The sequence below is a fragment of the Geotrypetes seraphini genome, chromosome 4 (genome assembly GCF_902459505.1).
Source record: "Geotrypetes seraphini chromosome 4, aGeoSer1.1, whole genome shotgun sequence".
Classification (NCBI taxonomy): Eukaryota; Metazoa; Chordata; class Amphibia; order Gymnophiona; family Dermophiidae; genus Geotrypetes; species Geotrypetes seraphini.
The window spans coordinates 172,375,919-172,403,892 of NC_047087.1; the positions used below are offsets into that span (position 1 = coordinate 172,375,919).

A 27,974-nucleotide genomic window follows, 5' to 3' on the forward strand; every position below is an offset into this window, starting at 1 on the left:
CTTTTACCTCCAACGCACTCAGCCACACCGGAAAGTCACACAACTGTTTTTGTCCTTCGACCCAAACCGGTTAGGCCACCCAGTTTCCAAACGCACCTTGTCCAACTGGTTGGCCGATTGCATCTCCTTTTGCTACGCTCAGGCTGGTCTCGCGCTGCATGGTCGAGTAACGGGACACAAAGTCCGAGCGATGGCAGCCTCCGTAGCCTTCCTCAGGTCAACACCTATTGAGGAAATCTGCAAGGCTGCCACATGGTCTTCGGTTCATACCTTCACCTCCCACTACTGTCTGGACTCCCTGTCCAGAAGCGATGGCCGGTTCGGCCAATCGGTGTTGCGAAATCTATTTGCTTAAATTGCCAACTTCCCTCCATCCCTCTGCAGTAAGCTTGGAGGTCACCCACATGTGAGAATATCATGCCTGCTTGTCCTGGGATAAAGCACAGTTACTTACCGTAACAGGTGTTATCCAGGGACAGCAGGCATATATTCTCACAACCCACCCACCTCCCCGAGGTTGGCTTCTTGGCTAGTTAAGTGAACTGGAGACCACGAGGGGATGCACCCCCTAGTGGAGCAGGAAGGCACGCATGCGTGGAGCAGCAGAGCAAACTTAAATCTTCAATCAAGTTTGCTTGAAAATGCTTCCGCATCGGGGCTCCGTAGATGACGTCACCCACATGTGAGAATATATGCCTGCTGTCCCTGGATAACACCTGTTACGGTAAGTAACTGTGCTTTTTGTAATCACCAAAGAACTTGATTAATACAAATATATTCTAAAAATAAAACATATCCTGAAACAAATGGGTTAATCAAATTATCTGTGAAATAAGAAATTTAAGCATTATAATATTTGAATGACTGTATTAGGAGTTGTAGTTGCACATTTTGACCAACTTAAACTCCACAGCCCCAAAATTGCTTCCGACTGCAACTCACAGCCTTGTCCCACATATGTCTTTGTGAATTGTTTGGATCCTCATCCAGGTTTTTCGTCTGTAAACACCGAACAGAAGTATTCATTTAGCATTTTTTTTTTTTTTTACTTCATGTCACTCTCCACATCATTTTTCAAAATCTTTGAGTCTTGCAATTTCTTCTCTGCTCTTCCTCTTCTGCCCTATACAGTATATATACTGGGGGAGGGTTGTCTTGTCAACTCATTTTACAGTTTAGCCTGTTTTCTTCTTCGTATGCTTTTGTCATCCTGATTTGCCTTTTTTGTCTCATTTTTATCTGGTATTCTTTTGGGGAAATTTCTCCAAATGGATTAGTTTTGCACATATATAATCTTCAAGGATCACCAAATCACCAATCACATAATCACCAAAGAACTTGACTAATACAAATACAGTGGTGCCTCACACAACGAACTTAATTGGTTCCAGGAGCAAGTTTGTTATGCGAAAAGTTCGTTATGTGAAACGCGTTTTCCCATAACAATACATGTTAAAAAAAATAATTCGTTCTGTAGCATAAAATATGCTAAGATGACATAAAAAAAGATAAATTTTTTGTTATTATTTTTATTTAGATACATCTAAAAACATACCGTATTTGCCGGCGTATAAGACGACTTTTCAGTACCTTAAAATCCTCCCCAAAGTCGGGGGTCGTCTTATACGCCGGGTACTGTTTACATGCCCTTACTTTACATGCCCTAACATCTCCTTCTTTACCTCCTTACGGTGCTTACGGTAAGTCCTCCTGGCCCTGGCGACCTCCCCCCCCTAGTTGTTCGGGCCAGGAGGGAGCCTAAATCCTCCTGGCCACGGCGACCCCCTAACCCCACCCCGCACTACATTACGGGCAGGAGGGATCCCAGGCCCTCCTGCCCTCGACGCAAACCCCCCCCCCCCCAACGACTGCCCCCCCCAAGAACCTCCGCCCGCCCCCCCAGCTGACCCGCGACCCCCCTGGCCGACCCCCACGACACCCCCACCCCCCTTCCCCGTACCTTTCTGTAGTTGGCCGGACAGACGGGAGCCAAACCCGCCTGTCCGGCAGGCAGCCAACGACGGAATGAGGTCGGATTGGCCCATTCGTCCCAAAGCTCCGCCTACTGGTGGGGCCTAAGGCGCCTGGGCCAATCAGAATAGGCCCGGGAGCCTTAGGTCCCTCCTGGGGGCAGGGCCTGAGGCACATGGTCGGGTTGGGCCCATGTGCCTCAGGCCCCGCCCCCAGGAGGGACCTAAGGCTCCCGGGCCTATTCTGATTGGCCCAGGCGCCTTAGGCCCCACCAGTAGGCGGAGCTTTGGGACGGATGGGCCAATCCGGCCTCATTCCATCGTTGGCTGCCTGCCGGACAGGCGGGTTTGGCTCCCGTCTGTCCGGCCAACTACAGAAAGGTACGGGGAAGGGGGGTGGGGGTGTCGTGGGGGTCGGCCAGGGGATCGCGGGTCGGCTGGGGGGGGCGGTCGGAGGTTCTTGGGGGGAGGGGGGTTTGCGTCGAGGGCAGGAGGGCCTGGGATCCCTCCTGCCCGTAATGTAGTGCAGGGTGGGGTTAGGGGGTCGCCGTGGCCAGGAGGACTTGGGCTCCCTCCTGGCCCGATATTGTCGGGGAGTTGGGGAATCGGCGGGACAAGAGGGCTTGGGCTCGTTTTTGCCCCGATCGTGTCGGGGAGTTGGGGGGGCAAGAGGGAGCCAGGCGGAGAGAGGGCAGTTAAGCGCAGTGCCTGCGTGGAAGGATGCAGCTCGGGCGACTTCGTTGTGTGAAACGAAGTTCGTTGTAGGGAGCAAGACATAAAGTTCGTTGTGCGCAGCGTTCGCTGTGCGAGGCGTTCGTTATGCGAGGCACCACTGTATATTCTAAAAATAAAACATATCCTGAAACAAATGGGTTAATCAAATTATCTGTGAAATAAGAAATTTAAGCATTATAATATTTGAATGACTGTATTAGGAGTTGTAGTTGCACATTTTGACCAACTTAAACTCCACAGCCCCAAAATTGCTTCCGACTGCAACTCACAGCCTTGTCCCACATATGTCTTTGTGAATTGTTTGGATCCTCATCCAGGTTTTTCGTCTGTAAACACCGAACAGAAGTATTCATTTAGCATTTTTTTTTTTTTTTTTTTTTCTTCATGTCACTCTCCACATCATTTTTCAAAATCTTTGAGTCTTGCAATTTCTTCTCTGCTCTTCCTCTTCTGCCCTATACAGTATATATACTGGGGGAGGGTTGTCTTGTCAACTAATTTTACAGTTTAGCCTGTTTTCTTCTTCGTATGCTTTTGTCATCCTGATTTGCCTTTTTTGTCTCATTTTTATCTGGTATTCTTTTGGGGAAATTTCTCCAAATGGATTAGTTTTGCACATACGTAATCTTCAAGGATAGCAATGCACTAAGCACAGCAAACCAATTGTTATTGAAGTGTCAGTGAGAAGGTGTTAACATCAGAGACTAGGTTAAAATGAAGTGGGGGATAAAAAGGCTCAAACTTACATAACATCTTATCACTTACAGTGTTTTAAGTGGGGTGGATTTGATTTACCGGTAAATCTTTTTAAATCGCAATTTCTAGTGCAATATGCGTCATTCTGGACAAGCGCTCTAATTTTTGTTGCTCCAGGCAGTCTTTACCAGCGTTCCAGTCCATAGGTTCCAAGAAACAGGAACAGATTTTAAAGAAGTTGGATGTGAGAATAGTGCTTCTTAAATATCTTGAGGTCATCAACGAGTTTAGGCTCTCTGACCATCTTTTTGCGCTAACTAATTCAGCTAGAAGAGGTGTGCCAGCTTCCAAGACCAGAATTTCCAGGTGGATCCGCAGGGCTATTTCCTCCACATACATTTTTTGTGGGGAATAGTCCCCTGTCTCCATGAAGGTAGATTTGACCAGAGTTGTGGCTTCATCATGGGCCAAAGCTAGGGCTGTCTCCCCCGAGGAGATTTGTAGGGCAGAGACTTGGTCCACTCTGCATACATTTGCTGAGGGAGGACTCTGTCTTTGGATCCTAAGTGCTATGTGCTGGCGCAGTCATCCCACCCTAGATTCCTGGGGCTGCTTTTGTATGTCCCGCTTGCCCAGACTGACACACCTATTGTACTAGAAAAAGAGACTAGGCTCTTACCTTGCTAATATCTTTTCTAGTAGATAGGTATGTCATTCTGGACCCCTACCCCGTCCTTTATTTCTTGCACCTGCCTACAGTCTCATTAAGAATGTTCTTCTCCCAGTCTGCCCTTGGAGGCTAGTCAGCTCTTTGGGCCTTCTGCCATTATAGGTTTTCTCTTCCTAGGAGAGAATAATATGATAAACCTCAGGAGGTACACACATAGATCAAAGACTTGAGTATTCTGTTCAAAAGTTTTCACTTAAGAATATAAGAACAGCCATATTAGATCAGAACAGTGGTCTGTCTAGCCCAGGTCCTGTTTCCACAGCGGTCAATCCAGGTCACAGGCACCTGGCAAAACCCAAATAGTAGCATCATTCTATGTTACCAATCCTAGGGCAAGTAGTAGCTTCCCCCAGTTCTGTTTCCTTGTCATGAACATCAGATGAATCCAGAGACTAGTGGGATTACGTCCATCAACCAGCAGGTGGAGATAGAACTGATTTGTCCTCAGCCTTATTGGATGCACAGCCTCCTGGCCAATCAGTATACTCTATCTCCAGCAGGCTGATGAATGTGTTCCTCACAGCTCCTGGATTCTGCGGGTGGATTTCAAGCCATGCCTGGCTATTTGGAAAGAGGGGTGTTCTGGCTGATCGGTGCCAGCTTTAGAGGTTATACCTGGGCCCCCCAGCTCCCTGCCTCACCTTCTTCAGGGTAATACCTGCTCACCATAGGTCCCTTTCCCTAATTTATACGGTACCTGCTCTGCTGCTTCTCCTTTCCCACATAGAAAAAAAACCAATCAGGCACAGTATTGGCAGTAGCAGCTTTCAACAGCTGTTTTCACCTTGGGGGGGGGGGGCTTCAGTTCTCTTAAGATTCGGGAGACTGTTCCAGCTCCTTCAGGTGACCCTTCCTTGTTAGTGCAGGTGAGTTTGTTCTTCGTTGTGTTCAGGGGTTCAGCAGCTGAAGGAGCCGACATGGGCTCAGTGGAGCATTTTGGGGCTAGCTCCAGCATACTTAGGCAATGAAGACTGGTCTCCCCTGATGACCGGGGTTTCTCCATCTGCATGGTGGCTTTTGGTTTCTTTGTTATCTTCATAGCATAGATAATGTAGATTGTTTACATTCTACTATCTCACTTCGGATAGGGTCTACCCAGTCAGTACGACTCTACCTGGAACCGAATTTGTTTCTCTCCAGTAGTGTCAAGTATACACCTATCAGTGAATTTGGTTCCTCTATGTTCCACCAGCTTTCTTAGTAGGTTCTCCAGTCTAGCTCGGCAACCTTCAGTAGGACTAAGTTGGTAGGGGGTGGAGGCTGGATTCGATCATGCCTTTCCTGAAGCATTCTATGTAGGTGTATGGGTCTTTTCCTTTCTTAGGTGAGGATTTCTTCTTCAATTTGTCAGCAGTTCGCCTCTGCTCAGCCTACTATTTATTGCTTGAGTAGATTGAGATGTCTCTTCTTTTGATTGTGAGTCATTGCCTTGTGTGTTTTTACAGGCTAGGTGCCCTAGACCTTTACAAGGGGAAAGAGGTCTGTTATATGGTTGTGACCTTTCCTGAGTGTCTTGGTTTGGCCATGGGATAGGACCATTGAGGGATAGGGATATTGCAGATTCCCTTGCCAGAAATTCGTCTGGATCCTTAGACTCTCGATATTCAGGTGCTGTCCTGTCGTTCTGTTCGTGGGAGGCAGTGCCGCCGTGGTTTCTGTAGCTTTGTGCTTTTAGGCCATGTAGGGGCTTCCTCGCATGTTTATTGAGGGTTAGTATCTGGATAATCAGGGGCTGCATAATCTCTCTTATTTGGTATCTCCTTTGACAAATGCTAGCTGAAGGGCATTGGAAGTGAAAGATTTCACACTATCTTAGTTGTTGTTGTCTGGGTAGCCGGAGATGTAGTCTGGATGTTGGTCTCGTTATGATGTAACCGTACGTATATTGGGTTTAGTGGAGTGGTGTTTATTTCCCTCCCTACGTTAGGACTGCTTTGCTACATCCCATTAGTCTCTGGATTCATCTGCTGTTGATGACAAGGAAGGAAAAATTATGTTCTTACCTGTTAATTTCCTTTCCTTTAGTCATAGCAGATAAATCCAGAGCCCCACCCTGTTTTCAGCTTTTGTCGCTCTTGAGCACGGCTCGGGCATGTTTTTTTCTGCTGGGTTACATTTTTGTTTTTTGAGTATTGGATTTTAGTGTATCGCATGTGTGAGAAAGGAGTTTACTGAGTTTGGTTTCTGCTGCTCTGAGAAGAACTATTGGCCAGGAGGCTGTGCATCCAATAAAGCTGAGAACAAATCAGTTCTCTCTATGTCCACCTGCTGGTTAATGGACATAATCCCACTAGTCTCTGGATTCATCTGCTGTGACTAAAGGAAAGAAAATTAACAGGTAAGAACATAATTTTTCCTTCAATAGCAGACTATGGAGTTTTCCTCCAGGAACTTGTCTAAACCTTTTTTAAAACCAGCTACATTAACTGCTGTTACCACATCCTCTGGCAATGAGTCCAGACCTTAACTATTTTCAGAGTGGCAAAAATATTTCCTCCTATTGGTCTTAAAAGTATTTCCCTGTAACTTTGTGTCCCCTGGTCTTTGTAATTTTTGATGAAGTAAAAAACTGATTCACTGTCATTTTTACTGCTTGCCCCTCCCTCGTTCAGATATATAAACTTAGCATTTAAGAGGTAAGGGGTTGATTCTGTGTACATTGATTTGCAAAGAAACAATGGGGCTAAGGTCTTTTTTTCAGCTCCACGTATTTACAACATTTTTGTTGTGAAGCAGCAGCATGTTATCTCTGCAGGCACAAATTTACAGTTTTGAGAAATGCAAAACCAAGCATCTGTGATATTATCTTCTAGATAGAAAAATTGCCCTTGACATTATGAATGGATTAATGGAATTCATGTACCAAAAAGTTTGGCCACATGGGGACTGCAGAGCCCAGAAAGACTGGCAGGGGATTGCAGTTTCCCCCAGTGCAAGGCTTCACTCCAGATTTTGTTAGCCTTATGTGGAATGCTTATCTGTTCTCAGCAGCTGTTAGCTGCACACCAGTTTTGGTGGTGCAGGGTTTCTATCTTCGACAGGTACCCTCACTGGAGGATACAGATTTGACCCAGGTGGGTCAGTCTGTCACGGACTGGGAGGATAGCGGGTCTGATTACATGCCACTTTTATCCCAGGATGAAGTCTCCCTGGCAGAGTCTACTTCTGTTCTGGAGGACAGCGGTCAAGAGGTGGTGGCAACACTGTATCAGGAGGAATACCCGGTTGTTCAGGGCGTATATGCTTTTGAGTGTTATTTCCATCTCACTGCATGAATTAAAGCTGGAAATCCCGCCAGCTTCTTCTCAATGCTCAGTTATGAGGAGTTCTGTGGCTCTGACCATGTTTTTTTCCCTCATATCCGGACATCACTAAGCTGGTCACTGACTACTGGGAGTTGCCAAAGGGATCCCTTCGAGTGGCTAAAACTATGGCCAAGCTATATCCATTGGCGCTAAATTTCCTGCTGCTGTTTATTTAGTCAAAAGTGGATTCGCTGGTGGCGCAGGTTACTAAATTAACCTTCCTACCTAGTGAAGGAGGGTTGATATTAAAGGATCCTCAAGACCTTGAGGAGCAAATGGACTTGCTCCTCAAGCCTCAATTTGAAGCCTTAGTCCTAAGGATTAAGGTGCAGTCATGTCTTCCTTTGTGGCATGTGCTTGTCACACTCGTCTGTCTCAGGCCTCAGATCTGATAGCTGGGGAAGATCCCCAAATCCTCCTTTCTGGGGTGAAGTATACTGTGGATGCTCTGTATGATCTATCAGAGTTATAAGTAAGGTCTTACAGATTTGGTGCAGCTCCCTCTCTGAATCTGCAATACAGCTCCACTTGCCTGTTAGGCGCAGTTACATCTTTGGATGCGGAGCGAGGCTTCTCTCCCCAATTGATAATGAGCTACCCTTCGATGTACTATGTGGTTCCTCTTGCCTGCTTGGCACTGATCCATCTTGGTATGTAGCTCGCCGCTTTGGATGCCTACCTCTCGAGTTCCCTTTAGACGTGTAGCGCCACATTGTATGCCTGCCTAGCATGTTTTCATCTTTGGATGTGGCACGCCGATTTGGATACACACTTGGGGTGACTCCATCTTTGCAGTAGACCACCGCTTTAGAAGCCTACTTGGCGTGGCTCCATCTTTGGATGGGGAATTTTCTGGGCTGCCTACTTGTCATGGTCATCTTCGGCTGTCAGACGCTGATTTGGATGCTTACTGAGTGCATCTACAAATTTGGAGCTTGAATGTTGCTGGGATGCCTACTTTGGATGTTTCCTTAGTGCATCTACATCCTGCTTGGTGTGGCTCCCTCTTCGGCTGTAATATGTGGTGTGGTAGCCCACTAGGCTTAGCTCCATCTTCGGATGTTGGATGCTGCTCTGATTGTCTAGTTAGTGCGTCTCCATCTTAGGATGTATGATGCCTCTCTAGATGCCTGCTTCATGTACCGTCATCTTCGGATGTGGACAGCTGTGTTAGTTGCCCTCTTCTCGTGTTTAACTTGGAACATGAGGATTTTACTGGCCAGTCTTATAGAAGATATCCTGCAAACAGGATGGTTGGATAGACTCGAGAGAGCTTGGACGGCAACTTCATTATTTGGAACCTAGGACAATACCAGGTGGACTTGACAGTCTATTTTCCAGTAATATCAAAGAAGAGACAAGTTAATTTAATCATGAATTTTTAGTGGGTATAACTAATGGGCAGACTGGATGGACCATTCAGGTCTTTATCTGTTGTCATTTACTATGTTACTATGTTGTCTCTGGGTGCTTCTCTTCCTTTCTGGGCGGTCTACAGTTCGGCATGCTACCTGACTGTGTCTCCATCTCTGGAGGTCTTGCTCCTTTTTTCGTTCACTCATAGCCCCATAGAGTCCAGGGACTCTTTTAGATCGAGACATGACCCAGATTTGAGCTGTTGTCCTTGGTGCAGGGTTGGCAGGAAGTGCATGGCACTCAGCTCCTGGTCATTTTGGCACTGCTCTGCTGCTAGTCTTCTCCATCTCTGGAGAGCGAATTTGCTGGCTGGACTAGCTTGGCCCTCTCTTCAGGTAGAGTGTTGTTCCACTTGCTGGTGCCACAGTGGATACCTGCTTCACGCGTCTCCATCTTCGGATGTAAACTGCCACAGGGGCTTCCTGCTTGACATGTCTCCATCTGGCTGGTCTGGATGCCTATTTCGCGCATGTAGCTGCCAGCTTTTTACATCTCTAGCTGGTCTGGATGCCATCTTACTGCTCTTCTTCTCTGGTTGTAGGGCACTGCTCTGCGTATCTGGTTGGTGCGTTCTCTTTCCAGACATGGTGCTCCATTTACTGCTTGCTTGTTGACATGCTCTCCTTCTGAACATGGTGATCCATTGACTGCCTGCTTTACACAAATCTCTCGCTCAATGTCGAGCACCCACTGGGCTACCCAGGTGGTGGGGTGGAGAGCTGTCAACCACAGTGCGGTTTTGACAGCTTGTGCAGGTAGTTCCGGGGGATCGCATAGTAATTTTGAGGTATCGTGTAGTTCCTGGTATGGTGGGATAGCCTGTCCTGTGTGGCCTGCCCTTTGTCTCCTTGGAGCGGTTTCATTTCTAGACTGATGCCCTTCGGGGCTCAGCCCTCTCTCTCTTTTGCTTTCTCCCTGGTATGGCAGGTGACCTGTTTTGATCTTTAGCTGTTCTTGGAACGCAGCTCATCTCATTTGGCCAATCCTTCATTTTTATTGCGATCTAGGAGGTCCTCACATCTTGCTGGACCTTCTGGCTATGTGCTGATCTATATCCCACCCTACTATGGACTACTTTTTTATGTCCCAATTCTCTGGTTTCATCTGCTGCTGTTGACAAGAAAAGTAACATTATGCATCTTGCCTGATAATGCTTGTTCCTTTAGTCACAGCAGATGAATCCATAGCCCTGCCCTTTGTTGCATTGATTCTTTCTATTTTGTCTTTATTCCATAGGATTTTGCCTTGTGGGCGAACTCAAAGTGGATCTAACAGGTGTGAGGAGGAGTTCTGTGCTGTTAGGCCTGTTTGATGGTTTCTACTGCTTTGTTATGAGGAATACTAAATCACAGTGAGCATATCATCGCATGTAGAGAGTTGCACAGGGACAGAAATCCCACCCATCCCCGCCCGTCCCCGCCAGGATTCTCTCCGTCCCCATCAGGATCCTTTCCGTCCCCACCCATCCCCGCAAGGAATTACCTCCATCACCGCCCGTCCCCATAAAAAGCAGCAATTACTTCTGACAGGATCATCAATTCCACAGTTTCTTTTGTGTTTACGCTGCTGTTTTCCTTGTGGAATCTCTTTGGTGAAACTCTTTTTTTGTTTTCTGTTCAGGTAATTAACTTATAAAGCTCGTCTTTTACTAAGGCTGACGTGTCCATTATATTCTATGAACAAACCCTGCTTCCAAAGCCTTCCATCCCCGTGGGAGTCCCGTTGGCTAGAGGGGGGTCCCCGTGGGAGTCCCGTGGGCCAGAGGGGGGTCCCCTTGGGAGTCCCGTGGGTTAGGGGGGATTCCTGCGGGAACCCTGCGGGACCCGCGGGATTCCCACGATCCCCGTTCCCACGCAGACCTCTAATCGCATGTATGCCAAAGTTCAACTTTGTGCTCACTATCTCCGTCTGCTGGTAGGTGGACTTAACCCACTCACCTGGATTCATCTGTTGTGATTAAAGGAACAAACATTATCAGGTAAGATGCATAATGTTACTATCAGTCATGCCAAGTAGGCAGCCCAGCGGCATTCCCCATTTAAAGATGGGGATTGGAAAGATTGGAGCTGGGAAGGGTGGAAGGGAGGGAGTTAAACACTAAAGAGACTTCTCAACTGCTATCTGTGCCCTAATTTGATCTGATCTTATGCTGGGAAATGCAAACTAAAGTACTAATCTAGATAAAAGTACTTTTTATATTAAACCCTAAAAGAGACTCTAAAGCAGTATATTGCAAAATGTGTGCCTCCTGAGATTTTGGGTATGCCTCGACACACTGGCGAGGAGGAGAGTCATCCACGCAGGCTGACTGCTTACAGGATGTGCCTCTTGCAGTGAGAGGCATATCCTGTAGGAAGTCAGCTGGCGCAGGTGACTCTCCTTTTGGCCGGCATCTCTCCCCGCACCTCCCGGATCCCTGCACCAAAGCGGTTGTGGCCAGATGGGCCTTCAAGCACTTTTGGGTGCTTTCTGGCTGGGGCACTGAATTTAGTGTGCCCCCGGCCGGAAAGTTTGCGAGACACTGCTCTAAAGGCTACCCTATTACCTATACTGATTTTGCTGAAAAATTAGAGTACTGAACTAAAAAAGTAAAAGAGACGGATAATGAAATAACCTATTGAAGCCCAAGTTTACCTTTTTCCAAGTTTGCCAGCAGGTAAGTTTATTCTAAAATGAAATTTTTCTTCCCCTTATCACCTCTTCAGGATTTCCTCAGTGGTAGGTAGTTTTGCCTTTAAGTTTAATCTAGTATTCTGTGCTGAATAAGATGAATACTACCACCGCATTGAGTCTTTATACTTTTGAGCCTTTATACTTTGCTTGTTTTTTTTCTCCAATACAGAGTGAGGAAAGAATTGAGTGAGTGACTGAAAGTGGTGTTTTTACTATCGTACCACCATCATGTTCTTATACAACATTACTTTACAAAGAGCCACTGGCATCAGCTATGCTATTCATGGCAACTTTTCAGGTAAGTGCCTTTCTTCTAGACTTTGATTTTGTGAAACTTTAGATTAATAAGTTTCAATCAGAGTTTCCCAACTGTCTCCTGGAGGTATACTTATCTAGTTAGGTGTTCGAATGCTCAAAAATATGTATTCTTACATATATTATGTGTGCATTATATGTTTTTTTTACAGACTGCACTTACTCCTTGAATGCTATATATGTGTTGGGTTGAACCAGTCTGTGTGTTGTGAGGATGGGTATAGAATGTGTGTGGTATCCTGCGGTTTTCCATTTCTCTATGAGTAGGGAGAGCAGTAGTAGGACTAGGATGAGTTTAAATGTGCGTGTTGCCATTTTTGTGAGTAAAAAGGGGTGATGGTTCTGGAGTTCTTTGCTCTATTGGTGTTATCTGTCTCTTTGGATTGCCTATGCCTGAGTGGTGAGAGTTGTTCTTAGTGCTCTTAGATGTTTAAACAGGATAGTGTGAGATGAATACAATATTACATGGTACAACCAACAAAATTAAGTATAGCAATATTACAAGGTAATATTACAAGGTAATATACAATATTACAAGGTAAAACCAACCGATTAAGTATAGCAAGGTATACCAACTGTTAAGTATAACTAGGTACAGCAGGTTAGTTGAGAGTGAAGCTAACTGATAACCTGATCCTGGCGGGGGACAGGTTTTACAAATTAAGTATAACAAGGTTTACCCACGAATTAAGTTTAACAAGGTATTTCAACCTATGCGTATGGTAAGGTATAGCAACAAGTTAGTTGTGCTTAAATCTAAGTGATTACCTGATTGGAGCCTGTTGCTTTGTTAGCTTCACTGCAGGCGCTTCACTGCAGGCGCATGCGCCTTTGTCGCGCGCCTTCGTCGGCGCGGCAAACGGTTGAGCGCCGTTGGCGCTGTGCTCTTTTAAATGTTCCCTTTCAGTCAGGGAGAGGGGCGGAGCAGGGCTCCCATGCTGCCTCTCCTCGGGAACAATCTGAATACGCTGTCTCCCGCTGGTGGCCTGAAAGGGGGCCCGGCTGGCTGCTGTGCTCTTTTAAATGTTCCCTTTCAGTCAGGGAGAGGGGCGGAGCAGGGCTCCCACGCTGCCTCTCCTCGGGAACAATCTGAATACCTTCCAAAAAACTCTCACCCAGGACTTCTAGGCCAAGAGCCTTCTGACTTCTAACTAGCTGCAGCTCATATAGGTCCTGTGCTTCACGGTCCAGGAGCCACTAAATCAGACTATGAAAAAACAGCCATTTTCCAGCCATTGCAAAGTGACCTTAGAGTATGGGAAAGACCCTTTTTGCAGCAGCCCCAAAGTTTCTCATCCTTTAAAATTCAGGAAATGCTCTCCATTATATTTGGCACTGGGTTCTTTTCTGTATGAAAAAAGGGGTCTATTTACCAGGAATCAGGCTATAATAGTAAAGTAACAGTAGAAACTCTTATCAAAAAAATAGTCAAGTAAAAATAATAAAGTATAGCCTCTAAAAACAACTTTTTATTACAAAGTAAAAAGTATTGGAGAGAGTACTGGGGCCCTGTCCTTTAGGAGATCCAATGCTGCCACGTGTCAGTGACTTGTAGCTGGAAAAAGCCAACATGTGTTTTTGAAAAACAACTGGTGTGCTGCTGGCCTACAGTATCACTGGCAGTCTCTTCCACCCCCCACCCCCCTGGCAGAGTATTACGGGTAGTCTCTTCCACCCCCCCCAGCACAGTATCACTGGCAGTCTCTTCCACCCTCACCCCAGTACCTTTTTTTAATTGCGCATTATCGGCAGGAGATTTCCGTGCTCCTGCCCTTCCCTCTGTAAACCACTGCCTCTTGATGTCTTCTGGAAGCTGCAGAGCAGTGCAGAAGGCAGGTGCAAGCTTTTCGCGGCCTGCCTGGTCCTGCGCTGCTCTCTGAATAGCTTCATGTCCCGCGAGAACTGACAGAAGCTATTCTGAGAGCAGCATGGGGCCAGGCAGGCCGCGAAAAGCTTGTGACTGCCTTCTGCACCGCTCTGCAGCTGCCGGAAGAAATCAGGAGGCAGCGGTCAACGGAGGGAAGGGCAGGGGCACAAAATGTTCCTGCCAATAAAGCGCAATTAAAAAAGGTACCTGGGGGGGTGTATTCGCTCCATAAGACACACCCTTATTTTCCACCCACTTTTTTGGGGGAAAAAAGTGTGCCTTATGGAGTGAAAAATACGGTAATGCATTTGTTTTTAAAAGGCTTTTTAGATTTCTGCAGGCATTATTAACACACAAAATCTGCAAAAAAACTAAAACAGAAAAAGACTTCAAAACAAACACACTAATTTTACAATGAGCATATCTTAGTAAAAATACACCAGTATAGCCTCCCAACTAGCGGACCATTTCAAACACAAAATCATCACAATCAGATCCACATTCAACAACTCTCGAAACATCTTAGAAGAGATACTAACAAAACCCACAAAAGACGAAGCCACCTCAGCAGATAGGATCTGGACCGACTTCCCAACGACACAATGGTCAGAATGGGGGAAAAAAGTGTGCCTTATGGAGTGAAAAATACGGTAATGCATTTGTTTTTAAAAGGCTTTTTAGATTTCTGCAGGCATTATTAACACACAAAATCTGCAAAAAAACTAAAACAGAAAAAGACTTCAAAACAAACACACTAATTTTACAATGAGCATATCTTAGTAAAAATACACCAGTACAGCCTCCCAACTAGCGGACCATTTCAAACACAAAATCATCACAATCAGATCCACATTCAACAACTCTCGAAACATCTTAGAAGAGATACTAACAAAACCCACAAAAGACGAAGCCACCTCAGCAGATAGGATCTGGACCGACTTCCCAATGACACAATGGTCAGACCTAGACCGGCTGTACAAAAAATACAGCAAATCTTCATGTGATTTGAACAATTGTCCTCCTTATCTACTAGCTACAGCGTCCACTAAATTCACAGCTGGTCTCACGCTATGACTGCAAACCACCCTAAGGGAAGGTCAGTTCCCCCAGAACTTGGCGAAGTCATAATTACTCCCATACTAAAAGACCCCAAAGGCCCAATAGACAGCCCAACAAATTATAGACCAATCACTTCTATACCTCTATACGTCAAACTCATAGAGGGTCTAGTAGCACAATATCTCGCCAATTACCTAGAAGACCACCTACTCAATCCGGATTCAGAACCAATCACAGTACTGAAACACTTCTGGTTTCCCTACTAGACATAGCCCGTCAGCACCTCAGCAAAGGAAATAAGTTACTAATCATCCAACTCGATCTTTCAGCAGCATTCGACTTAGTTGACCATTCCATACTACTCCAGATACTAGATGCCATAGGAATATCAGGTAATGTTCTCAACTGGTTCCAAGGATTCCTCAAAACAAGATCATACAGAGTCAAGTCAAATGATCTTCTATCCGACTCATGGTCAAACCCCTGCGGAGTTCCACAAGGATCCCCTCTATCGCCCATATTTTTCAACCTCTTCATAGCATCCCTAGGCACGGCCCTAGACGCCCTAAACATTACATCCTTCAGTTACGCGGATGATATAACCATCCTCCTCCCCTTCGACATCCAAGACCCCACCTCCAACGGACGCCTGAAAACAACATTGGAAACTGTAGAAAACATAGAAACATAGAAATAGACGGCAGATAAGGGCCCACGGCCCATCTAGTCTGCCCACCTTAATGTCCCTCCCCTACCTTTGCCCTGTGAATAGATCCCATGTGCCGATCCCATTTGGCCTTAAAATCAGGCACGCTGCTGGCCTCAATCACCTGTAGTGGAAGACTATTCCAGCGATCAACCACTCTTTCAGTGAAAAAGAATTTCCTGGTGTCACCTCCAGTGTTCCCTCTAAGCGGGCGGGTGTTGTGAGCAAACTTTTTTCACCGTGAGCCAAAAATATCGGGCGCCAGCAAGTTATGAGCCAACTCGCCCGATTCTCCTCTCGCCGCCCTGCCATCTGCCGTACGCCTCTTCCGATCGTGCGCTGTGACGAGAAACGTGTGCGCTGCGATGTAATATTTTGTGCGCCAGCGCACGCCAGCGCAGCTTAGCGGGAACACTGGTTCAAATGGTTTTATTTATTTCCCCAAATTTATTTTTGTTATACGCATTGAAAATATTTGATATTGCGTTTAAATCAAAATCTCAATAAACTTGAAACGAGTGCCCGTGAGATTGTGGGAGGGTTAAATACTCAAAACTTAGAAGTTTTTGCTACGCCAGCTTTCTGGTATCTTTACATACAGTGGCGTACCTAGCATATGTAACATCCGGGGCCCATCATTTTTTGGCACCCCCCCCCCATCTGTAAGAAAAACATGATTTTTAGTAACAAACCACACGTCACACATGAGTACCTAGGAAAAGGCAGCATCTTACATATTGCAGTGAGCAGTACATCAATACACCCATTGTAAAACTAAACAAGCCAGACCAGCACAGATCAATCCTACACCGTCAATCCTAACAGAAAACCATGTCTTTCGAACACACAGAACACAGAAAACACCTTCGCCTAGTAAGGAATATGTAATCACAAACTAACCCCTCCCTCTTTTACAAAACTGTAGTGTGGATTTTAGCTACGGAGGTAACAGCTCTGATGCTCATAAAATTCTGAGCATCAGAGCTGCTACCACCAAGGCTGGTGCTAAAAACGCTTCACAGTTTTGTAAAAGGGGGGATAAAATAAAAATACATAGACAAAGGTTAAATTGAACCAGCAAGAAGCTGGACTCTGCATACAATGCTTCACAGAAACAGTGACACATGTCTCCTAAAGCAATAAATAAATAGAAATTTTTTTCTACCTTTGTCTTCTGTGGTTTCTCCTTTCCTCATCTTCTTGTAACTCTCTTCCTTCCATTCACTGTCTGCCGTCTCTCTTCCCCTATATGGCATCTTCTCTCCTTCTATGCCCCTTCCAGAAACTGTATGCCTCCCCCTTCCATCTCTCCTTTCACCCCATTGGTCTGGCATCTCTCTCCTCGCCTTCCCTCTCCCACACCTCTCCTCATAGTCTGGTATCTCCCCTTCCCTGATTCTCTGGCATCTCTCTCCTTTCCTTTTCTTCCATCTTTCGTTCCCCCTCCATGCTCTCACATCTCCCCCTTCCTTTTCCCTTAGACTGGCATACCTTCCTCCTACGCTCCAAGCCCTGGCATCTCCTTTAATTCCCTCCCTCATCTTCCTTCTCCCTCCAGCTGGGTACCGCAACACTCTTCCCTGCAGCTCTGCACTTCCCCACAATTGCCATGCTTCGGTTCCTCTTCTTCCTTCCTTCCTCCCCCCCCCCCCCCCCCCGCGGGACCCTGCGGCACCATCAACTCTTACTCCCTCTAATGTCGGCCCTGCAGCTCCAGACTTCCTCGCACCTTCTCCCCTCCCCCTTTGGATCGCTATTATTTTAAATGTTATAGCCGCGGAGCTGTATCCATCAGTGGAGATGTCTAACCTCGGCCTGCCCCGGAACTCTTACTGCAGCAACCGCCCGTCTAGGCAGGAACAGGAAGTCACTGTTGCAGTAAGAGTTCCGGGGCAGGCCGAGGTTAGACATCTCCACTGATGGATACAGCTCCGCGGCTATAACATTTAAAATAATAGCGATCCAAAGGGGGAGGGGAGAAGGTGCGAGGAAGTCTGGAGCTGCAGGGCCGACATTAGAGGGAGTAAGAGTTGATGGTGCCGCAGGGTCCCGCGGGGGGGGGGGGGGGGAGGAAGGAAGGAAGAAGAGGAACCGAAGCATGGCAATTGTGGGGAAGTGCAATCCCCCCAATGCGTCCCCTTACCTTACCTCCCCTTACCTTTGCGACGCGTGTGTGCGCTGTGAAGAGAAACTTTGCGCTGCGATGTAATATTTTGTGCGCGCGCGCAGGCCAACGCACCTTAGCGGGAACACTGGTCACCTCGTAGTTTCCCGCCCCTGATTTTCAACGGATGCCCTCTTGTTGTCGTGGGACCCTTGAAAAAGAAGATATCTTCCTCCGCCTCGATGCGGCCCGTAAGATACTTGAACGTCTCGATCATGTCCCCCCTCTCTCTGCGCTCCTCGAGCGAGTATAGCTGTAATTTGTCAAGCCGTTTTTCGTATGGTAGATCCTTGAGTCCCGAGACCATCCGGGTGGCCATTCTTTGCACTGACTCCAGTCTCAGCACATCCTTGCGATAATGCGGCCTCCAGAATTGCACACAGTATTCCAGGTGGGGCCTCACCATGGATCTATACAATGGCATAATGACTTCCGCCTTACGACTGATGAAACCCCTTCGTATGCAGCCCATGATTTGTCTTGCCTTGGACGAAGCCTGCTCCACTTGATTGGCAGACTTCATGTCCTCACTGACGATTACCCCCAAGTCTCGTTCTGCTACCGTTTTTGCTAGGATCTCGCCATTAAGGGTATAAGACTTGCATGGATTCTGGCTGCCCAGGTGCATAACTTTGCATTTTTTGGCATTGAAGTTGAGTTGCCATGTCCTAGACCATCGCTCCAGTAGGAGTAGGTCGTGCATCATGTTGTCGGGCACTGAATCTTCGTCTGTTGTGCATTTGCCCACTACATTACTAAGTTTGGCGTCATCGGCGAATAATGTTATTTTACCTCGAAGCCCTTCTGCCAAGTCTCTTATAAAGATGTTGAATAGGATTGGGCCCAAGACTGAGCCCTGTGGTACTCCACTAATCACCTCCGTCATTTCGGAGGGGGTGCCGTTCACCACCACCCTTTGGAGCCCACCTCCAAGCCAGCTCCCAACCCATTTCGTCAATGTGTCACCTAATCCTATAGAACTCATCTTGCTCAGTAACCTGCGGTGTGGTACGCTATCGAATGCTTTGCTAAAGTCCAGGTACACGATGTCCAGGGACTCCCCAATATCCAGCTTCCCCGTTACCCAGTCAAAGAAGCTGATCAGGTTGGATTGGCAGGATCTCCCCTTAGTAAATCCATGTTGTCGGTGATCCCATAGATTCTCCTCATCCAGGATCTTATCTAATTGGTGTTTGATTAGAGTTTCCATTAGTTTGCTCACTATCGATGTTAGACTCACTGGTCTGTAGTTTGTTGTCTCCATCTTTGAGCCTTTCTTGTGGAGTGGAATGACGTTAGCCGTCCTCCAGTCCAACGGGACGCTGCCTGTACTAAGGGAGAGGTTGAAGAGCGCGGACAGTGGCTCCGCCAAGACATCACTCAGCTCCCTAAGCACCCTGGGGTGCAGGTTGTCCGGCCCCATTGCCTTGCTAACCTTGAGCCTTGACAGCTCACCGTAGACACTGCTGGGCGTAAACTCAAAGTTACTAAACGGGTCAACTGAGCCAATCCTTGTCTGTAGCTGAGGGCCGAGCCCTGGCGCTTCTCGGGTGAAGACTGAGCAGAAGTATTCATTTAATAGTTGGGCTTTTTCCGAATCCTTTTCCACATAGTCTCCGTCTGGTTTCCTAAGACGTACAATCCCGCCTGAGTTTTTTCTTCTATCACTGATATACCTGAAGAAGGATTTATCTCCCTTCTAGATGTTCTTTGCTAGAGACTCCTCCATGAGGAATTTAGCCTCCCTGACTGCTGATTTGACGGCTTTTGATTTGGCCAGAAAAATGGATGACGAACCACAAGTTAAAACTGAATGCGGAGAAAACCAAATTCCTACTACTAGAGAAGGAACAAAAACCATCCCTAACAGAACTAGATGTAAACACAATCAAATATCCAATACAGAATACTCTCAAAATTCTGGGAACACACCTAGACAGAGGCTGCACAATGCAAACACAAATACACAAAACCATAAAAAAAGCATTCTTCACCATGCGAAACCTAAGAAAAATAAGAAAATTATTTTCCAAAGAACACTTCAAGATCATTGTACAATCCCTCATACTCAGCTCCTTAGATACTGCAACAGCCTCTACCTACCTTGCCCAAATACTATGATAAAACAACTACAGACCGTTCAGAACACAGCTATCAGACTCATCTATTCGCTCAGCAAATTTGACCACGTCACACCCGCCTATGTAGACTCTCACTGGCTTACGATAAAAGCAAGAACTCAATTCAAACTCTACTGCTTACTTTTCAAAGTAACCCATGGTATGGCCCCCAATTACCTGAACAACCGTCTTTGCTGCTACCGACTACCCAGATCAAGAAGAACTCAGAATCTTTTCACCTTCCCCCCTCATAATGGTAGCCGACGTAAGAAACTTTACGACAGCCTTCTAGCAACTCAGGCAGCGAAAATTGACCCCACCATCACCAAACTGATGATCAAAACAACAGACATCAAAGTGTTTCGGAAAGATATCAAAACATTTATTTTCAAAAAACACGTCCTTACTTAATATTCCCCTCCCCAATCACACATGCACTCTCCCCAGCAAATAACACACTAGTCATCCCCTTGAACCTCATTTACCAAAAATATCCAAACTCCTAAATAAGCATCTCCCTTAGGTATCCATTTAACCGTCTCCTAAATAAGCATCTCCCTTAGGTATCCACTTAACTGATTCCTTCAAAGTTAGGTATCTTTCTTCAGTTGCCTATATTGTTTTCCCCACTGAACCTTGTAACTACTTGAACCCTGTCAAGTTATTCTATCGATAAATCCAGATGTCTTACTTGTATTTCTATACCACAACATGTAATTTACTTAAATCGTTGTAATGTAATTCTCTCGGTAATGTCCTGATCTCTTTTAACTGTAATCCGCTTAGAACCGCAAGGCACAGGCGGAATAGAAATCACAAATGTAATGTAATGTAATGTAAAGGTCTCTAGAGCTGGCCTCAGGCTATAGCACTGCAGCTCCCCCAGTCCCATTGCAGCAGAGCCTTTTCACTCCTCCCCCTTGGAAGGGATTTCCCAAAGATATCCTATGCCTTGCTTCTTTTTTTGGCAGCCTCCTCCTTCATCATGTGCTCAGAGGTTTAGGTTCAATCAGATGCAAGCGGGCAGTGCCCAAATGCTCTGTTGCAATGTCTGGGTGGCCATTACAGGGCTGGCCCCTCCCACATCCAAATAGTCTTGTTCTGTGCATTTTTGACTTGGATGAAATTTTGGTGGTCTGGTTGTCCCAATGCCTGCCTGCCTGCCTATCTGCCAGCCACTAGGCCTGCCTGCCCTGTCCTGGCCTGCTACTAGACCACCAGAGGGAGGACAGGGCAGGGTGATGGGACAGGGTTCACCTTTTGGTTCAGAATTTTTTTTTCTTGGCTTTTCCTCCTCTAAATCTATGGTGCGTCTTATGGTGAGGTGCATCTAAAAAATACGATAATTATACATCATGCATAGAAAACTAAACTGGTAGGGCACGCATTAAATGCATGAATGTTGTGTGTAAAAATATAGAATAAGAGGGATTTGTGTACATTGGATCGCTAGTATGGTATATTCAAATACACTTTTTTGTGTGTATATATATATATATATATATATATATATATATATATATATATATATATATATATTATTTTTTTTTGCTATCCTAAAAACTAGACTACTTAAGTGTTCCTTCAGGAGAGGCTTGGGAAACACCAGATTAGATCATAACTTTTCCATCCTGACTCTTGATTTTGTTCATTTCTAGGAACAAAACTGCAGGAAATTGTTGTGTCCCGAGGAAAAATCCTGGAATTGCTACGACCGGATGCCAACACAGGCAAGGTGCATACCTTGCTGACAGTGGAAGTGTTTGGTATTATTCGCTCCCTCATGGCCTTCAGGTTGACAGGTGGCACAAAGGATTACATTGTGGTGGGAAGTGATTCAGGCAGGATTGTTATTCTAGAGTATCATCCTTCCAAGAATATGTTTGAAAAGATTCATCAGGAAACCTTTGGCAAAAGTGGCTGTCGTAGAATTGTTCCTGGGCAGTTCTTGGCTGTGGATCCCAAGGGCAGAGCTGTCATGATTAGTAAGTAAATTTTTTTTCATATTTGAATTTTTCTGTTGACATTTTTTAGGTACCATATGTAATATGTTCTTAAAATACTGTATAAACTGTGTTATTTAGGTTCTAATGTTCTAGGTAAACTTGATCCAGTGTATGGAGGTAATATCAATCCATTACACTGCACTACTGGAGATGCACAGGTATTTAAAACATAATATGGCAGGCAAGAGCAAAAGGCTCATCTGTTATGGAGAATTTAAAAAAAAATTTGAACGTGAGGGAAGAGTTTTTAAGACTGGGGGAAGAAAATTTTTTTTTTACAAGAAAGTACGGTAAATTTATTCTCCCATTAGACCAGTCCAACTGATGCGTTGTCTCTCTTCACAACTAGCAGATGGAAGTAGAGTTACTGAAACTATTCCAGTGATATCACTAGTTTAAATAGTACGTCTAAATGTATATTTATTTTATTTTGTTGTAACTCGCTTAGCAAATTTGAATAAGCGATTCATCAAATCTAAATAAACTTGAATTGCCCTATTCAGGAAAAAAAATTTTGATTCAGCCTATTGAATCGATTTTCCTGGCCAATTGGGTGGGTTTTTTTTTTTCAAACATCCCGGTGAGTTTATTTTATAGCCTCTTCACCCCCTTTGCCCTCTCCTATCTACACTGGCGCTGTGGTGTAAACAAAAAAGACTTTTCATCTGTTAAATCCTAGCTTACGCTCGCAGTCTAACATCAGCTCTGGCAGGATACACATTTCAAATCTGACATATTGTAATCACAAAACAGAAAATAATTTTTTTTCCTACCTTTTGTTGTCTAGTCGTTATTCAAATTATGTTTGTCTCAGGCTCTGGTTGTCTTCTGATTAGGGTCTCCTTCTTCTTTCTTCTTGCTAACCATCCATCTTTCATCTCTGTCCTCCCCTTCTGTTTCCCTTCCCTCCCCAGAGGTCTGGAATCTTTCCTTTTTTTCATCTCTATCCCCGCAGTTGCAGCGATGTACCCCACCATCGCCAGATCCACCATCTATCCTTTTCTCAACTACCCTTCATCCAGCATCTCTCCCTCCTTCCCCACAACCCCAGGGTCCACCATCTCTCCCTTTCTCTTCCCAACTACCCTCCCTATCCAGGTTCTCTATTTCCCTTCCACACCATCCCTTGTGTCCAACTTCTCTCCTTTTCTGTTCCTTCCCTCCCTAAATCCCATTGTCCACCATCTCTCTCCCTCTCCTCTGTTTTTAGACCCATTATTTCTTCTCCCCTCCCCCCACACTCCGGTATATGCACTTCTCTTTGAACCCCCCTTCCCTTCCTCCGTATACTTGTACTCCAGGGCTCCCCTTCCCTTAATTCCTGCCCCCCTCCCCTCCCGAAGACCTGCATGTTCACCCAGCTTCCCCTGAAGGCCTTCCCCCCTCCCGAAGGCCTGCATGTTCCTCAGCTTCCCCGCTCTTACCTTAAGATAATACGGCAGTCTGCAGGATCATTGGTGCTGTAGCGATCCTTGCAACTGCCATTGTCCTCAGTGGCAAGTTCCCTGTGCCGCGTTCCTGCCCCTGATGTCAGAGGAGGGGCGGGAGCACAGCAGAGGGAACGTGCTGCTGAGGATGACGGCAGCTGCAAGGATCATTACAGCACCAGCGATCCTGCAGGTATCTTAAGGTAAGAGTGGGGAAGCTGGGGGAACATGCAGGCCTTCCCAACTGATCCTCGCCCCCTAAAGCAGGAGCGGCATCGATTCGAATCTGAAATCAGGCAGCACTAGTATAAGGGCTGGTGCAGGCAGGAGTTGTTCACTATTTCTCTACCTCCAGCAAATGGTGAGGCAGGCTTGAAACCCCTGGCTTGTAGTCCTCAACCTACTATATATTCTTAGAGCTAGCTCACTGGGCCAGCTGGTACAAGCCTCCAGCAGGGCAATAGTAGGTCTCTCCCAACTCACCCTTTCTTCTCCTCATGGCCCATTGGAGGGCAGATTTAAATTAAAAAAAAAATAAAATATGAGGCTTTTGTTAGTGTTGGCTCAACTATTCTGAACCAATGGGTGGTGTTCCTTCCTTTCAGTAGGTGAAGCTAGAGAAAATTGAATTCTGCCATTCATTACCAGCATAATTATCTCTAGCAGATGGTACATTATGCTGATGGTATTCCTGGTCCCTGGCCTAGCACAAGCTCCGATGTCCCTGGTTGCGCAAAGTAGTTGAGCCTTATGGCCAGTTCCAGGTTCAGAATTTGGGTCTATTCCTGGTTGAACAGGGAGCTATGCTCTGTGTGAGGCTTTGGCTTGGTCTTATAGGACCTTGCCGGAGGGGTTCATGTCCCCATCTCCCTCTTGTTTGTATACCCTGTTTGTGTGTTAATTCTCCACGGCTCCCCTGCAGGACCCAGGCTGACCAAAATCTTTGGTATGTATATTTTTAAATTTGGCCTGGTTAGCCTTTTCCCTGTTCAAGTGATTAAAGCTTTTAAAAAGATTAAGTTGCTACTATTCCTTTAAAAAAAAAAAAAATAGCACCAAAGCGCAGAGCACAGGGAAATCCCTAAGCACTCATATGCAAGGGATTTTCCTGCCATCAGCACCCTGGGAGAGTCAGGGAATAGCAGGGCTGCTGGAGTCCTGGGACCTAAGAAGGTCCTGATGCTGCTGCTGTACTCTCAGCTGGATACAACAATAAGGCAGAAATAGTCAAAAGGGTTCACAAAGGGGGCGCTCAGGACCCAAAACTGTGCACACCACGCAAAACGCGTGAAAACTAACAAGATGATATCAAGTATTAAGGGTGCTCTCAGTGTGAGCAAGCAGTAACAGGAGACAAGCTCCAATACTTCATAACTCAGGTAGAGGTAATGTACCCCCACTGCACACCATCACTGAGCACCCTGGGCGTGCAATAAATCAAAGTGAAAATATTCACAAATCAAAAGTTTCCAAGTTTATTATAAGATTTGATTAATCGCCTATTCCAGGTTCTAGGCGATGTACATCATCAATTACAGATTTAGGGTAAAAATACATATTTAGAACAACTTAAAACAAATCAAAATAGCCTAAAACACGTAACATGACTAAACATATACAATAAAACAATAAACATACGTGATGACAATAGGTAAGGTAATGGGAAGAAATACAATTCAATATAAAAGAAACATTTAAGGATAAAAACAGTAGGGAGAGGTGCAGAAATTTGATATGGACTGCAAAAAAGATTCAATATAAAATGTAAAAAAATCAATTGATCACTAAAAGCATCTTTAAAAAGAAATCCCTTAAGTTTGCTCTTAAATTTATCCTACTTTGGTTTCAAACTACAGGCCTATATCTTTAATAAATGTGGATAATAAACTTTTGGCGAAAATTTTGGCTTTGAGATTAGCCAAAGCTCTCCCACATATTATAGACACGCATCAGACGGGTTTCGTTGCTAAAAGACATTCCTCTAATAACTCTAGATTATTGTTTCATATGTTAAATTTATAAAAAAAAATGGATGAACCGGCTTTTACAGTTTCCTTGGATGCAGAAAAAGCGTTTGATAGGGTAGAATGGAATTTTATGTATCAGGCTTTAGAATGGTTTGGTATAGGTTCTGGATATATACAAATGGTAAAAACATTGTATAGCTTCCCGATTGCAAGATTAAATATTAATAATATGATATCTGATGGTTTTCAATTGCAGAGGGGAGTTAGACAAGGTTGTCCTTTATCTCCTTTGTTATTTGATGTTGTATTAGAACCCTTATTGTTAGCAATACAGCAAGCAAGGGGGATACAGGGTATTCCATATTCTGATATGAAATATAAAATTTCGGCTTATGCGGATGATATTTTACTTTATTTGAGGAATCCAGAGTCTACCTTATCTTGTCTATTGGAATTAATTGATATGTTTGGTAAATTTTCAGGATATAAAATTAACTGGAGTAAGTCTGAACTTATACCTTTAAATGTTCATTGTGTAAAAGGATTATTTGACGCTTTTCTGTTCATATGGAAAGAAGAAGGATTTAAATATCTTGGCATTCAAGTTAAAAATACAATTGAAGATACAGTAAAAGAAAATGAAAAATTTGTATTGAAAAGAGTTACAGAGTTATGTGAGCAATGGAATCCTTTACATCTTTCTTGGTGGGGGAGAGTTCAAACTATTAAAATGATGATATTGCCTGTAGTTTGCTACCAAATGAGTATGATACCTATTTATTTTCAGGGGTCCTTTTATAAAAAGCTTAATAGCATTTTAACGAAATTTCTTTGGCTTGGTAAAACGCATAGAATAGCTTTGGTATCTTTGCAAAAATCAATTAAGGAGGGAGGGGTAAATTTTCCAAATTTTTATAGGTATCATCAAGCCTATATTTTACGTCAGGGTATGTATTGGATCCTCCCAGAACTAATAGATAATGCACCGGATTGGTTATATTTGGAATGGCGCCTTATGTTTCCCCTAAATTTAGTTTATCTTCCAAGTATCAACATGCCTAGAAGATACAGAGAAAATAAGATATTAATGGATACTTGGAAAACGTTGAGGTTTATTAGTAAATTAACACCTGTCCCAATAAACAAGTCAACTAATCAGTCTTTATGGATAAACTCCAAGATTAAAATTGGCGGAGCTCAAATCCTTTGGAAGAACTGGATTATTGCAGGCATTAGATCTCTGAATGATGTTATTTCGGAAGGTAAACTGCTGGAATTTTCACAATTGCAACATAGATTTGGTCTTGGTAAAAAACAAAGTTTTAAATGGTTGCAATTGAAGCAGGCCATTCAGGTTGGGTTCCCTGAATGGAAATCATTGAATAATCAATATAGTTTAGAGTTCTTATGCTTCCAAGCAGACTTCCTAGGGCATCAAGCCGCATTGTGGTATAAATTAATATCTGGATATTTGAATAAAAAACCAAAAAATGGTCTAAGAGATATTTGGAACATTGAGATTAAGCATCAAATTACTGCATCTCAATGGCCACTAATTTGGTCTTGGAGAATGAGATGTACAGTGTCAGCATCTATGAGACAAACTTGGTTCTTTTTATTACATAGAGCTTTTTGGACCCCTACACGTTTGCAAAAATTAGATAGTTCTAAGTCCAATAAATGCTGGCACTGTAATCTGGAACCTGGGACGTTGGATCATTTACTATATCATTGTCCCTACATTAAAAGTGTTTGGAATGCAATTTGGCCACAAATTAATAAATTGATGGAAAATCATGTAGCAATATCATATGATACAGTGTTATTTGGAATGATGATGAGAAAAAAAAGTCAAATTTCACCAGAAAATAACAAGCTATTACTAGTCATGACGGGGGTTGCCATTCAGCATATAACCAATAACTGGAAGAATCATAGTAACCTTAATTATACATTTTGGTGGAATACAATTTGTCATATACAGTGGTGCCTCACACAACGAACTTAATCCATTCCAGGAGCAAGTTTGTTATGTGAAACGTTCGTTGTGTGAAACGCGTTTTCCCATAAGAATACATGTAAAACAAAATAATTCGTTCTGCAGCCCTGTTTTCCCATAAGAATACATGTAAAACAAAATAATTCGTTCTGCAGCCCTACATTTCCCTCCCTCCACCTCACCTTATATGCAGAGTTTGCCAGCTTTCTTTTTCACCCAGCCGCACGCTTTCAAAAAGCTGTGCACGCGCAGCTGCTGAAGTTGATCAATGTTCTCCTCTCCTGCAACTTCCGGTTTCCGGTTGCGTCAGAGGAGAAGATTGAACAACAGAGCATGTGCTGCTCTTTGAAAGTGTGTGGCTGGCCGAAAAAGAAAGCCGGAAAACTCGGCATCTAAGGTAAGGTGGAGGGAGATGATGGAACACTGCATTCAGACAGGAGGGTGCTGCTGTTCCCGGCTCACATTAGGAAGCAGCGAGAGTAGTTCCGCCCCCCCCCCCCGGGCCCCTCGGGCGACTTCGTTGTGTGAAACGAAGTTCGTTATAGGGAGCAAGACAAAAAGTTCATTATGCGCAGCGTTCGCTGTGCGAGGCGTCCGTTATGCGAGGCACCACTGTATTCAAAATGGAAAGAGTAATAGCAATACAAAGAGGGACATATCCTAAATTTATAAAAATATGGGGGCCATTGACAAAGTATTGTACTGAATGAATAGTAGGATTTATCTTCTTCTTTTCTTCTTTTTCTTGTCTTCTTTATGGCACACATGGAGGGGGGTAGTGAAAATAATTTTACATAACATGTTATAATATGGTATACA

At 44.7% G+C, this 27,974-nt stretch overlaps 1 protein-coding gene across 1 annotated transcript in view; it reads left to right on the plus strand.

Moving 5' to 3' along the window:
* SF3B3 (splicing factor 3b subunit 3) overlaps positions 1-27,974 on the plus strand; it is a 307,537-nt gene that overhangs the window by 8,710 nt on the left and 270,853 nt on the right. Inside the window, exons 2-3 of the mRNA XM_033940443.1 lie at positions 11,695-11,823; positions 21,415-21,741. Of these exons, the coding sequence (XP_033796334.1) occupies positions 11,754-11,823; positions 21,415-21,741 (397 nt within the window). The 5' untranslated portion in view covers positions 11,695-11,753. The remainder of the gene's footprint in view (positions 1-11,694; positions 11,824-21,414; positions 21,742-27,974) is intronic.